The sequence below is a fragment of the Ranitomeya variabilis genome, chromosome 2 (assembly GCF_051348905.1).
Source record: "Ranitomeya variabilis isolate aRanVar5 chromosome 2, aRanVar5.hap1, whole genome shotgun sequence".
NCBI lineage: Eukaryota > Metazoa > Chordata > Amphibia > Anura > Dendrobatidae > Ranitomeya > Ranitomeya variabilis.
Window position 1 is genome coordinate 441762336 of NC_135233.1, and position 17934 is coordinate 441780269.

Here is a 17934-nt window from a genome sequence, read left to right on the forward strand (position 1 = left end):
AGGCAGTTCACATCAAAACAGCAGCTCTGGGAGGCTATTCCAACTTCATGCAAAGAAATACAAGCAGAAACTCTCCAAAAACTCACAAGTTCAATGGATGCAAGAATTGTGAAGGTGACATCAAAGAAGGGTCCTATGTTAACATGACTCTTGGCCTGTTGGGATGTTTTGGCGTTAAATAGCTTTTTTTTCAGTGAATGTGACCTCCTAATGCTGCAAATTCCACAAATGAGCATTTTCAGGTCTTTAAAACAGATCAAATGTTTAGATATTGTACTGTGCCTAATAATTTGGAACAGTGCATTTTGAGTTTTTATTAATTTTGGAGATTATACTGTTTTCATTGGGAGGTTCCTTAAAAAAAAATTCAATGTATACTCTTAACGGGTGATGACTTTTATTAGACTGACTGTCATTTGCACCGACCATTTAGGAAAATCCGAGAAAAATGTAATTTGCATAATAATTTGGAACATGGTGTAGGGCAGTGTACACATATATATGGTATATATAGGGTGGCGCACACACATATAAGGTATATATAGGGCGGTGTGTACATATATAAGAATAGAGGGAAAAAAGCCAGCTCACCAAGCCACCATCGCAGGTGCACGGAATTCCACGCTGATCAACGAGGTCAAATCCAAAGGAAACAAAAAACGATCCAGCTCCATGGTAAAATTCAGGTGTTATATTTTTATTAAATCCTGTTTAAAAACGATGGCTGTAAAGCTCTCCACGGGCACACAGGACAACGAGCGACGTTTTTCGATCCAAGCGGATCTTTATCCAAGCTCTGTTTTTTGTTTCCTTTGTACATACATAAGGTATATATAGGGCGGTGTACACATATATACGGTATATATAGGGCTGTGTACACATATATAGGGTATATAAAGGGCGGTGTGTACATATATACGGTATATACAGGGCGGTGTGTACATATATACGGTATATACAGCGTGGTGTGTACATATATACGGTATAGATAGGGCGGTGTACACATATATACGGTATATACAGTACAGACCAAAAGTTTGGACACACTTTCTCATTTAAAGATTTTTCTGTATTTTCATGACTATGAAAATTGTACATTCACACTGAAGGCATCAAAACTATGAATTAACACATGTGGAATTATATACTTAATTTCAGTTGTTTCACACTTTTTTGTTATGTCTTATATTCTTGGTTCTTAAAAGTAGCCACCTTACGCAGGCGTGTACTACGGAGGACAGAGAATGAACTTCAATCCAATATTGCAGCCAGCATGCAGCCAGCGGGTAAGGAAAGGGTGAATCAAACACCTGAAAACCCCGCCCCTATGGCTGAAAATTGTTCCCTCCAAATTCAGGTGACAGAGTCCCTTTAAGAAAAATAATATGTAGACTTTGGAGTGGCCTAGTCAAAGTCCTGACAATCAGATTGAGATGCTGTGGCATGACCTTAAAAAAGCTGTTCGGAAACCTCCAATGTGGCTTAATTACAACAATTCTGCAAAAGATGATTGTCAAAAATTCCCCCAGAGCGTTGTAAAAGACTCACTGCCAGTTATAGCATACGCTTGTTTGCAGTTGTTGCCGATATTGGTGCTAACCAGTTATTACGTTTAGGGGGCAATCACACTGGGCCCTGTAGGTTTCTTTTACCCTTAATAATTAAGACCTTCATTTATAAACTGCATGTTGTGGGTTTTTTTGTGTTATCTTTGTCTAATATTTACATTTGTTTCCTGATCTGAAACATTTAATGTATTTTTAGGACTATAAGACACACCTAGGATTTAGAGGAGGAAATAATAAAAAAAAAAATTTGAAGCAAAAAATGTCAATTCTGTACTAATATCCCCTATCCTAGTATTTATATCTCTCCAACCTGGTATGCATGGCCCCCTCATCTCCATTCTGGCAGGCATGGCCCCCTGTATCCCTATCCTTGCATTTATGCACCCTCTCTCCATCTTGGTATTCATGGCCCCATCAGAAAAACATTAAAAAAAACAAACCATTACACTTACCTTCCCGGCACTCCCTCGCAGCATCCTGTTCCGCGATGCCAGCAGCAGTGTTATGCTTGTAAGCAGCGCATGGCAGTGACGTCATGTGCTGCCTATAGAGGACAGCTGCCGGGACTATGGGCCTGTGAAGCAGTGAATATTCATTGATCTTTAATAGCGGGCATAGTGTTAGCCGCAGCCGCCGGCTCCTGCAGCTGCTGGGCGATCACGTGTGCCCGCTACTAAAGGGAATGAATATCCACTGTTAACCTGAACTGCTCATGGTCTGATACTGCTTGCAGAGACAGCGTTACCTCTGTAGGGGTACAGAAGCTGAGTTGATCCAGCAATCCGGCTAGCTTGCTAGAGTGACGCATGCAAACGCGAGTTTCTTGCCCAGGAAAGAAGAAGCTTGGAACCATAGAATTAAAAATTCCTTTTTCCTTTGGCTAATGACCTACCCTGAAACCGTTCAGATTGGATGATGTTGCAGAAGTATAATACTCGCCATGACGTCTGCAGATTGTTTCATGTGTTCAGTGTAGACCACTCATTTGTAAAGAGAATCGGATTCCTAATGGTGGTCCTGCCCATTCTGGTGTTGTCTGAATGGCAATTGAGCTTCACCACACTGAGCTGTGAGCACTGGTCCCACCACAGGACGTCGGACCCTCATGGAGCCCATTTCTAACAGTCTGAGGAGCAATATGCTCGCCAGAGGGCTGTGGCCGTGCTCCTTGCACAATGCAGCAGATACCCAGTCCTGTTGCTGGGTTGATGCCTCCAAAAGCAGTATGATGTCAAGAAATGCACAGAGAGACTAGGCCATGCTTGAAGGTGCCAAACAAGAGACCAGACTTACACTTTTTTAAGCAAAAGAGCAATCAAATTCAAAGAAGCTTTATTGGCAGGACCAAATACACATCAGTTTTGCCAAAGCAAGTGTATAAAGGCAATAGGAGTAGGGACTGTGGGGATGTTGGGTAGGAGCTGTAGGGAAGGTGGATGGGGGCAGATCCAGGGTGGGGGCTATAGTCCATGGCATAGGGAAGGTGGATGGGGGCAGATCAATTGTGGGGGCTATAGTCCATGGCATCATAGTTCTCTTTCTCGCAGTCTATGACATTCGCTCACATACCGCGCTGCTATCTCCACTGCTCTCTCTTCTTCTCCCAGCAGGATATATGTCTTCTCTTCCTCCTTCATGGTGATGAAGTCCGGGAAGAGATGTGAGAGTCTCCTGAAGTGAGTGTCCCTCACTGCTGAGTATTTGGAGCAGTGTAGCAGGAAGTGGGTTTCGTCCTCTATGGCCTCCTGATCACAGTGTTGGCACAGTCTTTCCTCCCTGGGCTTGTAGTTCTGCCTGTGTCGGCCACATTCGATGGCCAGAGTGTGGGCACTGAGTCTATATCGGCTCAGGATCTTGCGATCTCTGGGATCCGGGAGTTTCTCCAGATATGGGGCCAGTCTGTAGTTTCTCTGTAGACTCCGGTACATGATCAGTTTCTGTGAGTTGTTGATATCATTCTTCCAGTCACTGACATACCTCTCCTGGCCTTCATCTGCCATCTTCCTGATTCCGGCTTTTGTCAGGTTGTTGTGATTGGTGTTCTGGTCCGGTTGGGTTTGGCTGGGCTGTTCCGAGGGTTCTGGTTTTTCTGTTTCACCTACATGTATCAGGGCTTTATGGTGATGGGAGCTTGGATTGCTCCTATGCAGGTGAGCCCGGAATGACAGCGCCCTCTTTAGAACTGTTCTATCAGAGTTCCAGATTAATCTCCACTCTGAACAGTACATCTCATTTGTCAGACTGACTCCACCCGAAGGAGCTAATTAATGAGCTGCAGCTGGAGGGCAGTCTTCATGGAGACAATGTGCTGAATTAACACCTTAGGTCCTCCTATGGACGGAGTAGTTAAGTTGCAAAGAAAGGTGAAACACTTGTTTATTGAACCAGAAATGGAAAGCATGCTTCCAAAAAAAAAAAAATCACTCTGAAGCCCAATCATAAGGCTCTGTGCAGACAAGACCTGCAACTAACTGAAGTCCAGTCATGAGATGTAGCCTGGACATATAGCCCTACCATAGCCTAGAGGTCCAAGGCCTAGCTGCAAATGGTTTCAAGGTACAGCTTTGGCACAAAGGCATGAGACTAGAGTCAGCCCAGAGGCCCAGGCCATCAATGCAACATTTAAACCATGCACTCACCTGTGCTGGCTCCATACCTGCTAGAAGACAGGGGGAGCTGGTAACGCCGAGAGCCTACCGTGAAAGGAAGCGGCGTCCCGTCAGGAATGCCGCATTACTGTCAATGATTTCTTCACCTGTGCCCCCTTCTGTGTTCCATCGTGGAACGCACGCCAATCCTATGTGCCAGCGCTCCTCTCTGACGTCACCGGAAGCACAACGGCCTTCTCCACCGCACGACTTTCGGACTTAGTGGTGTTTTGCCGGTCTGCGTCCGAGCCGAGAGCCCCCCACCAGGAGGAAGCGGCTCTACCCAGGAGCCCATCCGCTTGACTGGTCTCTGGGGCTGAGTGACTCCCCACCGGGGAATTTCCACCCTGGGCTACTTGACAGGGGGAAGGATTGGACCTGCCGCACGATCCCCCTAAGCCCATTGCACAGGCTGACTGTTGGCTGAGGAACCTATCAAAGAGGAGTCGGCCACGGTCCAACTGACCAGGAAAAGGGAAGTTTGAGACCCCCAAACTCCGAGTCCATCTGGTACAGCACGGATAGCTGAGGGACCTCCACCCAGTGAGGTGTCAGCCACGGACCACTTGACAGGGGGAAGAGAATCCAAGGCTATATTCGCTCTAGGAGCAACCTCTCATACAACCGTCCCCTGTAAGGACAGGAAAAACACTGGCGGGTGGAGGTGGGAGGGTCCTTTTAACCTCTCTGTGATCCTGTCCCGCTATAGGTCAAGGAAGGACGTCCTCCATGGTGCTGTCCTGAGGGACGTAATGGAAAAAAAGAAATTAAGACAAGGTGCATTTAGTAGAGAATTTAATTGGCTGCATATAACTAGTGATGGAGTCCAAGCGGCTGCTGATTGTACAGTGATATCAGGCAGGTTGGTAGTGGTACAAAGCGAGGACCCCCTGTGACCCACGCACTTATCGGCCATGGACACCTACTGGTGGCATTACATGATGGGAACCACTGGGGAACGCGCAGGAAATCATACAGTTTGTTCACACACTCTCGTTGCTGGTTTATCTGTTAGACGTTGCTGTTCTGAACCATCTGCAGATATTCTTTGTATAGTTTCTCTTGGGTTTCATATAATTTCCTGAGTTTTTTGGTTTGACCTTTGCTCAGCTCCTTCCCTTCAGTATCATGTGTTGGGAATCCCTGGGGGGGAAAATATAAAAAAATGAATAAGACGACAAAAATGGCACAAGTACAGAAGAATTCCTTTCATCCGGCATTTCATAATCTGCCATCTGCTCACATTTTCATCAAACTTTGAGTATTTGTCAATTTCTGTCTTGAACATTTCACTTGGACAGATCTTCATTTTGCCAAGTTTTGCTGCCTGCGAGGAAAATCAGAAAGAAAGAAAACTGGAGGTAAAACTAAATGGAAACTTTCAAGGGAAGTAATAGAGTTTTGTAGCTTTCTTATATACATTATTTTCTGGGGTAGAAGCCGCAGCTCATTAATACAGAGTATGCCCTATGGTGCATAGCATTGCCTTCAAGCAGCCTCACATTTATAAGATTACTGGCTGTGACAATCGGAAGATTAAGGAAACAGGACATCCTCCCATTGTGCTAACCTGCTAATGAGAGTTACAGATTTCTTCATACATAATCAGATCATTCCAATCCTGAGTTACATCCTGTATTATACTCCAGAGCTGCACTCACTATTCTGCTGGTGCAGTCACTATGTACATACATTACATTACTGATCCTGAGTTACATCCTGTATTATACTCCAGAGCTGTGCTCACTATTCTGCTGGTGCAGTCACGGTGTACATACATTACATTACTGATCCTGAGTTACATCCTGTATTATACCCCAGAGCTGCACTCACTATTCTGCTGGTGCAGTCACTGTGTACATACATTACGTTACTGATCCTGAGTTACATCCTGTATTATACTCCAGAGCTGCACTCACTATTCTGCTGGTGCAGTCACTGTGTACATACATTACATTACTGATCCTGTACTGATCCTGAGTTACATCCTGTATTATACCCCAGAGCTGCACTCACTATTCTGCTGGTGCAGTCACTGTGTACATACATTACATTACTGATCCTGAGTTACATCCTGTATTATACTCCAGATTTGCACTCACTATTCTGCTGGTGCAGTCACTGTGTACATACATTACATTACTGATCCGGAGTTACATCCTGTATTATACGCCAGAGCTGCACTCACTATTCTGCTGGTGCAGTCACTGTGCACCGACTGCAATTTGAAGTGGACAGGTTGATACTGTTGTAACCTGCATTATACATAGTTTCTCCACTCCTTCCTATCATGCATGCTCAGATACAAAAATCCTCGTTCTATGATCGTCCATTAATCATTCTGGAAAACTTTTGGAAGCAATGAATAGTTTCCCAGGGAGATCGGGCAGATTTACCTCCTGCTCCTGTTTTTTCCTAGCAGCTTCTTCTTTTTTCCTCCTCTTCTCTTCTTCAGCCTGGAAACACACAAGACAAGAGATAACCTTTTCTTACACCATTTTTTTTTGTTTGTTTTTTTTTCAGCGGGGGTTAGTGGAGGGTTCATCAGGGTGGATGTTACCAACCAGCATTACACAATGGCCAGGTAATACAAGCACATGGTTTTGGCTCATATAGGTGGGGCTCGGGCGGCAGACCCCTTTTTAAGGGCATCATATGTCCATTATGAATCAGATGGATTTACCTTTTTCTTTTCCTCCTTCTCTTTCAGCAGTGTTTCTCTATCCACAAGTTTCACCACGGTGGGAAGTCCTAGAAAAAGAATGGTGGGATATTGTCCCTTCGTTAAAGAGGTCGTGGGTGCATAAGCCACAACGCCTATTAACTTTGCATTAAGCAGCTGGAAAGGGATTGCTGGGTCTTGTAGTTCTATGCAAGAGGAAGCAACTGCTGGTGAACACCACTATCCATAAAGTAGTAACCATTCCATACAGCTGCTATGTGCTGGACACAAGGGAAGGCTTCATGGGTCAGCACATCATCAGATCTCTGTGTGACCTTGGCCGGCATATTAGGGTGCATGGACAGAGAAGAGGGTTACTCAGGCGCCCCCGTCACATACAGTGCTGACGACATAGCAGCACACAAAAGTAGCTGGTGAACCCAGGGCAAGAAGAAATATCTGAATTTCAGGGCCCAAGATGATGGCTTCTGCAGCCTCTATGTTCATAGCAGACTGCAGAGTGAGTTACCAGTGAAATAGAGGGATTTTTGGTACTTACCGTAAAATCTCTTTCTTGGAGCCTTCATTGGGGGACACAGGGACAACCATGGGTGTAAGCTGCTGCTGCTAGGAGGCTGACACTATGCAAAAAAGGAAAAAAGGCGTGGCTCCTCCCTGGCAGTATACACCCACCGACAGGCACCAAGGACCTCAGTTAGTGCAAAAAGCAGTAGGAGAAGCGACAGAACTCATATTAGTAAAAGTACCAACTCAACTAGGGCCTCCAGGCCCCAAACACGGTACCAGAACAAACAAGTAGGGAGGGTGCTGTGTCCCCCAATGAAGGCTCCAAGAAAGAGATTTTACGGTAAGTACCAAAAATCCCTCTTTCTTTATCGCTTCATTGGGGGACACAGGACAACCATGGGACGTCCAAAAGCAGTCCCGGAAAAGGGTGGGTAGAAAGGAAATGAGAAAATGTCTCAGGTCGGCCGGTGTGCGACTGCCGCCTGCAGTACCTTCCTACCAAGACCTGCATCGGACGAGGCTTGGGTATGAACCCGATAGAACCTCGTAAACGTGTGCAAAGACGACTAGGTTGCGGCCTTGCAAACTTGTAAGGCGGAGGCCTGGTGGCGAACAGCCCAAGAAGCTCCGACAGCTCTGGTGAAGTGAGCTCGCACCCCCGGAGGAGAACGTGCCTCATGAACACGGTACGATTCTGAAATTGCCGAGCGAATCCAGCGCGAAATGGTGGATTTAGACGCTTGAAAGCCCTTCCGACGACCCTCGGAAACAACAAGGAGAGAATCGGATTGACGGAAAGGAGCGGTTCCAGAAAGATAGACCCGAATGGCCCTGACCACGTCAAGCTTGTGAAGGTACTTCTCCAAAGGATGAGCCGGAGAAGGGAAAAATGATGGAAGGACAATGTCTTCGTTGATGTGGAAAGCCGAGACCACCTTGGGAAGGAATTCGGGAACCGGTCGAAGAACCACCTTATCCTGATGAAGAATCAGGAAGGGGGAACGACATGACAGGGCTGCCAACTCGGAGACCCTCCTGATAGATGTAATGGCAATGAGGAAGGCGACCTTCCAAGAGAGAAGGGAAAAGGGCACGTCATGAAGAGGCTCAAAGGGAGCAGCCTGAAGAGCACCAAGGACCAGGTTAAGGTCCCAAGGTTCCAAGGGAGGACGGAAAGGAGGGGCGATATGCGTAACTCCCTGTAGAAAAGTCAGAACCTGGTGAATGGAGGAAAGGTCACTCTGGAAGAGGATCGACAGAGCAGACACTTGTCCCTTGAGTGTGCTGAGACATAAACCCGAATCGAGACCAGACTGGAGGAAACCGAGAAGATCCGGAAGAGAAAAGGACATTGGAAAAACTTCATTAGTTTCACACCACCGGAAGAAAACTTTCCAGTATCTGTGGTAGATACGGGAAGAAGCCGGTTTTCTGGCTCTGATCATGGTCTGTATGACCTGGGGAGAGAGACCAGAGTTTTTTAAGACTGCGGCCTCAACGGCCATGCCATTAAACTCAGCGACTGAGAACTCTGGTGGAAGAGAGGTCCCTGCGAGAAGAGGTCTGGCCGATCTGGAAGTCTCCAAGGAGTGTCCGCGAGCATGTTTACGAGCTCGGCGTACCACGGCCGCCTTGGCCAGTCCGGCGTTATCAGTATGACTGGAATCCCTTCCAAATTGATCTTCTTTACCACCCTTGGAATCAAGGGGAGGGGCGGGAACAGGTAGGGAAACTGAAACTGGGACCATGGAATTACCAGAGCGTCGTGGCTGACGGCAAGAGGATCCCGGGACCTGGCGACAAACTGAGGGACCTTGTGGTTCATCCGGGACGCCATAAGATCGACGTCTGGTGTACCCCAGCGGAGGCAAATTTGATTGAGACCACTCGCCCGCTGCCAGGCCCTGGCGACTGAGAAAGTCGGCTGCCCAGTTTTCGACCCCGGGGATATGAACGGCTGATATGGCCGGAACGTGGCGTTCCGCCCACCGAAGAATCTTTGCCACTTCTGCCATTACTTGGCCGCTGCGATTCCCGCCCTGGTGATTTAAGTACGCCATGGCCGTGGCGTTGTCCGACTGGATGCGGACGGGAAGATTCGACAGAAGAGACTGCCAGCGGATTAACGCAAGGAAGATTGCCTTGATCTCCAGAAGGTTGATGGGAAGGAGAGATTCCTGGGTGGTCCAACGGCCCTGAGCCATGTGTTGTCGGAAGACTGCTCCCCACCCGAGAAGGCTGGCATCGGTGGTGATGACCTGCCACTGAAGGGGAAGAAATGATCTTCCTCTCAGGAGAGAGGAGGACAGCGTCCACCAGGTTAGGGGCTGACGGACCTGGAGAGGAAGGTGGACGGGACGGTCCAGGGAGTCCAAGGACCTGTTCCAGGTGGATAGGAGGAATAGCTGGAGGGGGCGGGTGTGGAACTGGGCGAAAGGAACAGCCTCCATGGAGGCCACCATCTTTCCCAGGACTCCCATGCAGAAACGAAGTGACTGAGGATCTTGGCGTTTGAGAAGGCGGACCGCCTTGAGGAGTACTGAGAACTTGTCCTCTGGGAGGAAGACCCGAGCTAAGTTCGTGTCGAACAACATGCCCAGGAAGGACAGTCGTTGGGAGGGAATCAGAGAGGACATGGTCCTGTTGATAATCCAGCCGAGACGGGTCAGTGTGTCCAGGGAGACCTGGAGACTGTGGGCACAGTCTAGACGAGAGGACCCTTTGATCAACAGATCGTCCAGGTAGGGGATAACGAGGATCCCCCTGGAACGAAGGAGGGCCATGACCGCAGCCATGATTTTGGTGAAGACCCTGGGGGCAGACGCTAAACCGAAGGGGAGATCCGTGAATTGGTAGTGATTGTCCCCGATAGCAAACCAAAGGAATCACTGATGCCGTACGCAGATGGGACATGAAGGTACGCATCTTGGATGTCGACCGAGCAGAGGAACTCCCCGGGTTCCAAGGCGGCGTGGCGGTTGAGAAGCTTCAAATCTAGGATAGGGCGAAGAGACCCGTCCTTCTTTGGGACTACAAAAAGGTTCGAGTAGAACCCGGAAAACGTTCTTCGGAAGGAACGGGAACTGCGACTCCGGCGGCGACCAGAGACGTTACGGCTTGAAGCAAGCCGGGTAAATGGGACGGTTGCTTTGGGGGACGAGAGAGAAAGAAGCGATTTTACGGGATGGTAGAAAATTCGATCTTGTACCCGGAGGTAATAATCTCTCTGACCCAGGCATCGCTGATCATTGACAGCCAGGTGTCTTTGAAGAGAAGAAGCCTGCCTCCCACCCTGGAAAGTCTCCCAGGTGGGGGCGACCCGTCACTTGGAACGGTATCTGTTGGAACGAGGTCCGGAAGACCTGGGAAGGCTGCAAACGGACGAAAGGGGCGAAATGTTTGAGGACCTTTTTGGGTTAAAGAAGCGTTTTAGCTTGGACTGGGGGAGAGAGGTACTCTTGCCACCAGTCGCGTCAGAGATAATTTGATCCAGACGGGCACCAAAAAGCCTGGAACCTTGAAACGCCAAGTTAGTGAGAGACTTTTTGGAAATAGCATCTGCATTCCATGCTTTGAGCCAAAGAAAGCGTCGAAGAGCGACAATGTTGCTGCTTGCTCTGGCTGAACAGGCTGCTGCATCTAGAGAGGCAGTGAGAAGGTATTTCCCTGCGTGGTTAATCTGGTCTGCGAGGTCAGCCAGCTCGGTAGGGGAGGCTGAAGCCAAAATGCCCCGATGGAGGATCTTGGCCCAGGCAGAGATGGCCTTAGCCACCCAGGTGGAAGCAAAACTGGGGCAGAGGGAAGCACCCGTTGCTTCGAAAGCTGACTTGGCCAGAGCCTCAATTTGTCTGTCCGATGCGTCCTTAAGCGACGCGCCGTCCGGTAAGGAGAGAACCGTCTTGGAGGAAAGACGGGAGATCGGCGGATCGACGTTGGGAGACTCAGCCCACTTGGAGAGAAGATCGGCGCTAAAGGGATATAGCACGTCCAGATGTTTTCTACCCGAAAAACGTTTTTCAGGATGTTCCCAGTGTTTAGACAGGGTAGACTCAAACTCATCATGGGTAGGAAAGGAGCGAGAGGGACGTTTCACCCGCTTAAAGGAGACAGAGGAATCCTGGGAGGAAACCTCATCTTGTTTTAGTTTGAGGGTTTGCGAGATAGCCGAAATAAGACTATCTACGACAGCCTGCATGCAAGAAGTCTGGTCTGAATCGGAGTCAGAACCGGACTGGGAATCCACATCAGACCCAATGTCCTCCTCCGAGGAGGGGAATTGGGAGGAGGAGAGCAATTTGAGCACTGCGGAGGGACCCGGAGAACCAGACGAAGTGCCAGACAGAGTCCTCTTTCTAGAGCGGCTGGCTGATTTGTCTCCCTGTGGTTCAGGGTCAGGTGCGGCCGACTCGCCATGGGAGACGGTCGGAGCACTGGTGGCTGAAGGAAGCTGTGGAAGACGTTCAAGCGCCTGGACCAGGGACTGAGACACCTTAGTCAAATCAGAGACCGACTGCGAGATAGCAACGGCCCACTCAGGGGGAGGGAGAGCGCCCCCATCCCTTGAGTCAGAAGCTTCCTGCGGGGCAGACATGGCAGGAGGACTGCAGGACTGGCAGAGAGGCGACGATTGGCCTACTGACCACTTTATCTTACAACGAGCACAGGCGTAGTGAGTTATGGTAGGTTTGGTAAGGAAAGCTCCAGAAGAGTTGGACATAAGGATATTCTGCAGCACTATACTACAGAAAAGACTAAGGGGCCTACAGTGGTATGGATAATACTGAGGGAGGGGCCAAAAAAGCGTTGCAATCCTACCGCACCGCAGAGCAGAGATCTGTGTCCCCCAATGCACGATGTCTCTTCTGCACGGAGCTGCTGAGGCAGGAAGTGGCAGCGGTGAAGAAGGGGCGGAGCTGTGCTGTGAGGAATAAGCCAAGGCTCCTGATAGAGCCGCACCGAAAGGGAAGGGCGTGCCCGAGATGTAAGAGCTCTCCTGAGTGGAGGAGGAAAAGAGCGCCGAAAAAGCGCGCCCGAGGAGGGGGCGTGGCCGGCTGCAGCGGTGAAAGTGAAAGTAAAAACGGCCGTGACTCTTGTGTGAAAGCACTGCACATTTAGACAGGGAAATACTGCTGCGGGGGAGCGGCTGCTGAAGCGCTGGTACCTGCATGTTCCGGTTCCACAAGTAGAGGGAGAAAGGATCGTCCAGGGGCCCGATGAGAGAGGGGTCGCTGGAAACGGAATCCTTCGTCCAGAAGACTGCCTCGACCCCAAAGACAAGGGGGAGGGTCACTGCTGGTGACCACCGTCTTCCTCTCAGCCGTCTTCGAGGAGAGGGGTGAGGGGGACTGTTTGGCAAGGACCGCCACCATAAAAACCCTGGAGCACCTGGGAGGGTGACAGGGGATAATGTCCTGCCGGCGGTCTGAGAGTTGCAATGCGGGCGACACCACACTGCTCGCTCAGCCGCCCTCCTGGGGAGGCAGATTGCACCCCGAAACCCTGAATGCTGTGATCTGAAAAAGAAAAGCCAAAACATTAATAAAAACAACAAAAACCTGTAAAGGAATCAAGGTTAGCAACGGATCTGAAGATCCAGGTCCGCCTCCTACAGACACTAAGCACAAACTGAGGTCCTTGGTGCCTGTCGGTGGGTGTATACTGCCAGGGAGGAGCCACGCCTTTTTTCCTTTTTTGCATAGTGTCAGCCTCCTAGCAGCAGCAGCAGCAGCATACACCCATGGTTGTCCTGTGTCCCCCAATGAAGCGATAAAGAAATATGCACTGTTCTATATAGAGGCTGCAGAAGCCAATCTAAACATTTTGATAAAATTCTACAGCAAAACGCTAATTAGATCAAACTTGATTAAAGAGAAAAATGTGAAGTCCATGACCTCTTGTGTTTTAATTTATTATTACCATAGACACTCAACATTTACCAGACTAGCCTGTTACCTTCATGGTCTTCCAGTCGGACGCCGAGCTCTGGAAGTACATCGTCCCGCAGAGAGTCACACAGCTGCAAAACTCCCAATACTGTGCAGGAGCAAACACAGGGACTATAACTTAAAGAGTTTTCTACATCCCCATATTATATTTGATTTTCAAAACTGGTTAGGGGTCTCAGCAATCAGAAAAGTAATGTCAATTGTAGGATAGCCCATTAATATAAGAAACATCAATCTATACGCACACGGGGTGAAAATCATCAGTCCAAATAATGTGGCGCTATAATATGGCCGGGCAGGGTTTGTAGGGTTAGAGTGTTATAGTTCTAGGTTTGTATGGTATAACCGCAACTCACCAAGTCTCAGGACATCCTCGCTCATCTTACCTTTGTTCTCTCGGGCGATCTGTCGCACTCCTTCCCTGAACTGGGAGAGGACCTGAAGATAAGGCATCACTGTGGACTCCAACTGCAAGAATAAACCAGGTGCATTCCAATTAACAAAATAGGGGCAGATTATTATTATTTTTTTTTTTATAACAGAAAGAGGATGATTGAGGACAATCATTAGGGATGCAAATGAAGTACAACCTTAATGGTAGAGTATTAGAAATGAGCTAAAAGGTTTGTATTAACCAGTTAGGACTTCTGGTCCAGTCCTCTGTTGCAGCCGGCATCATCAGCCTGGTATATCCTGGGCGCCCCTGTTGTCCCCTAAGCACCATGATATTGCAGAGCGGCACCGCAATGGACGCCATGATGTCACGTGGCGAGGTAGCACATTATGCCATGGGGCCTAAGAGAAATACATAGGCGCCAAGGAGATGCCGGGCTGAGGATACCAGCTGCAGAAGTGTAATCCAGGTGCAGTCAGAACGTCCAGGTAGTTGGAACCAGGTACCATAAATCTTTTTGCTCATAATAATATATGTATATATAAAATCAGAGCTTCAGTAGAGGCAGGAGGGAGGTTTACATTAAGATGCTGTCCGTTTCCTCCAACAGGGAATCCAATAGGTTCCTCGCCTTCTATGGCCCCAAATATCTAGGAAGGAAAGGAAAACATTGTGTTAATTCCATCAACTACTTCTGGAACATCCATTGAGTTCTTCATCAATTAACTCCAATTATATATGTAGCTGCGTATCAGCAGTGGTATAGCTGGTAGGACGAGATAACACTCTCTAAGCTTAGTGTCACCTTCCAGTGGCAGCAGTTTTACTCAAGGTCATGATTGGTATCCCAAATTAAATATATCAGTGTCATCAGAGAAAACTTAAAATCCAAAAGACATCTCCAGAATAGAGAAGAGCTGACACTTCAACCTCCTTTGAAGTAGGACTACACATTGAACATGTGGAACTAAATATAGCTAGGGAAGAAAAATAAACTAATTATAACAATGAGGGAGAAGATCAGACACATCATCTCCATTGAAGTAGCAGCCGGCTTGCATTGGGCAGGTAATTACAGTAGAGAAAGTCTGAGATTTGTTAATGCAGAAAAGGAGAACTACCTTCCAGGCATAAGCTTCCTCTCCATTAACCCCTTAACCCCCGGAGTTTTTTTCAGTTTTGCATTTTTGTTTTTCGCTCCCCTCCTTCCCAGAGCCATAACTTTTTTATTTTTCCATCAATATGGCCATGTGAGGGCGTTTTGCGTTTTTTTTTTTTGTGGGACGAGTTGTACTTTTAAACAACACCATTGGGTTTTACCATGTCGTGTACTAGAAAATGGGAAAAAAGTTCCAAGTACGGTGAAGTTGCAAAAAAAGTGCAGTCACACACTAGTTTTTGTTTGTTTTTTTGCTAGGTTCACTAACTGCTAAAACTGTCCTGCCATTATGATTCTCCAGGTCATTACGAGTTCATAGACACCAAATATGTCTAGGTTCTTTTTTTTATCTAAGTGGTAAAAAAAAAATTCCAAACTTTGCTTTAAAAAAAAAAAAAAAAAAAAAAAGCGCATTTTTCGTGATCTGGTGTCAGGGGTTTTTAATGATACCATTTTGGTGCAGATACGTTCTTTTGATCGCCCGTTATTGCATTTTAATGCAATGTCACCGTGACCAAAAAAAAACGTAATTCTGGCGTTTTTAATTTTTTTTTCTCGCTACCCTGTTTAGTGATCAGGTTAATCCTTTTTTTATTGATAGATCGGGTGATTCTGAACTCGGCGATACCAGATGTGTGTATGTTTGATTTTTTTTTTTTTATAGTTTTTATTTTGAATGGGGAGAAAGGGGGGTGATTGAACTTTTATATTTTTTTTTTTCACACTTTTTAAAACTTTTTTTTTTTTTTTACTTTTGCCATGCTTCAATAGCCTGGGAGGCTAGAAGCTGGCATAGCCTGATCGGCTCTGCTACATAGGAGCGATGCTCAGTTTGCTCCTATGTACCTGAATTATAGCATTGCTATGAGCGCCCACCACAGAAACATTTAGTTGGAGTGTGGACAAAAGTACGGAAACAACCAGACACAAAACGGCCCATAGAGTGACTCCAGACTTTCATCAGACGACTGGACAACCCCTTTAAGCTTGTGAGCTGATGTGATGTGCACACAATCGTAATACAACACAAAATAAAGGGGTTTGATTGAGAACCACAATAAAAATAGTAATAGTGTATACTCCCCTCCTGCAGTGGTGTTGTTCCAACGATGTCATTGCTGCTGTTCCCGGAGAGTGGCAAGACTTGTTGTGTCACATGTCGGCTGCAGCTTATTAATATTTTGTCAGGGCAGACGACCACTCTGATTTAAAGGCAGTAGCTGATGAGCAGCCGTTCACTGGCTTCAGCCGGCACATTATACAAGTTAAGTCACTCTACGTGAACATCGCAGGAATGGGGCCACTGCAGGAGGGGAGTGTACATTGTTTTTATTCACACTGTGGTCCTGAATGGATTAGGCCAAGGTTTTCCAGTAGTGGACAATCCCTTTAATGAAATGGTTACACAGGCAAGCGGAGCGGCTTACACGGAGTATGCTGGTCAGGTAGGTGCCGATACTCTCCAGTAACATCCTGTTGGGGGTCTGCTTAGCGGCCTTCTTCCCTGCAATGTACGAGTTGCATTGACTGACCAGCGCCCTCATTTCCTCCATGACGGTCCGGGTGTCAATGTTATCGCACAGGGCGGCGTGGACAGCGGACTTCTTGTTGTAGAAACTGGAGAGGAGAAATCATTAAGACAAAGCTAACAAGGGTCCCAGAAAGCAAAAAAAAAAAGACCAATCCGAGGGTTCACCTGTTGTTGAGTTCAATCTCCGGAGATTCCCATTTCACGTACTGACCAGTGATGTCGGTGGGAGCCCTCAGAATATCCTTCACATTTAGAAAGAATTCCTGGAAGACAGAAAAAAAATACCGAGTATAAGCCAAGATTTTCAGTCCATTTTTTTAGGCTGAAAGTGCCCCTCCCGGCTTATACTCAAGTCGTTGTCCCAGGGGGTCGGCGGAGGGGCAGCTGTCAAATCATACTTACCTGTTCCCGGCACGTCTCTGCATGTCCCTGCTTCTCCGACGGCCGCAGCTCTTCCTGTGCTCAGCGGTCACGTGGTACCGCTCATTAAAGTAATGAATATGGATGCATATTCATTACTTTAATGAGCGGTAAGATATGACCACTGAACACCGTAACAAGCTGCCGGAGCTGGAGACCATCTGTCAGTGAGAAGCAGGTACCGCGCCGGGAGCAGGTGAGTATAACGGGGGTGAGCATTGCACAATATTCACTTCTCCCCTTCCACCGCCGGGTGCTGCTCCGTCCTCTGGTTGTGACGTTCAGATCGCAGGGCGCGATGACGTGTTTAGTGTGCGCCCTCTGCCTGAACAGTCAGAGAGCCGGAAGACGGAGCGGCGCGCAGCGGTGGAACGGGGAGAGGTGAATATCGCAAGTGCCGGGGGCCTGAGCGAAGAGAGGCGAGTATGTGATTTTTTTTATTTTTTTTTTAACCGCAGGAGCATTTTATGGGGCATAACCTATGGAGCATCTTATGGGGCATAATCTATGGAGCATCTTATGGGGCATAATCTATGGAGCATCTTATGGGGCCATTATTAACCTTTATGCAGCATTGTATGGGGTACATGTTTCTATGGGGTATTTTGTATGGAGCATCTTATGGGGCTCATTATGAACTGTATGGAGCATTATATGGGGCTCCTGATTCAATATGGATATTCAAAAACACTTAACCTACTGATGTCTCAATCAATTTTACTTTTATTGGTATCTATTTTTATTTTTGAAGTTTACCGGTAGCTGCTGCGTTTCCCACCCTAGGCTTATACTCGAGTCATTAAGTTTTCCCAGTTTTTTGAGGCAAAATCAGGGGTCTCGGCTTATACCCGGGTCGGCTTATACTCGAGTATATACGGTAAATTGAGACCTTGTTTTATATTAGACCAGGCATTTTGGGGTAAATATATAGTAGCAATCAATTATATATATATATATATATATATATATATATATATATATATATATATATATATATATATATATATATATATATATATATATATATATATATATATATATATATATACAGGTCCTTCTCAAAAAATTAGCATATAGTG

General features: G+C 47.2%; 1 protein-coding gene across 2 annotated transcripts in view; it reads right to left on the reverse strand.

The window, feature by feature from the left end:
• Positions 1 to 4994: 4994 nt before the first annotated feature.
• The window catches only part of CARS1 (cysteinyl-tRNA synthetase 1), a 36900-nt gene continuing 23960 nt past the window's right edge, over positions 4995 to 17934 (reverse strand). For both annotated transcript variants that reach the window (XM_077287104.1, XM_077287105.1), the window contains 9 exons: positions 16601 to 16698; positions 16332 to 16521; positions 14327 to 14395; positions 13738 to 13819; positions 13359 to 13439; positions 6900 to 6967; positions 6613 to 6672; positions 5460 to 5543; positions 4995 to 5359 (listed from right to left, as the gene is read on the reverse strand). In XM_077287104.1, the coding sequence (XP_077143219.1) occupies positions 5228 to 5359; positions 5460 to 5543; positions 6613 to 6672; positions 6900 to 6967; positions 13359 to 13439; positions 13738 to 13819; positions 14327 to 14395; positions 16332 to 16521; positions 16601 to 16698 (864 nt within the window). In that variant the 3' untranslated portion in view covers positions 4995 to 5227. The remainder of the gene's footprint in view (positions 5360 to 5459; positions 5544 to 6612; positions 6673 to 6899; positions 6968 to 13358; positions 13440 to 13737; positions 13820 to 14326; positions 14396 to 16331; positions 16522 to 16600; positions 16699 to 17934) is intronic.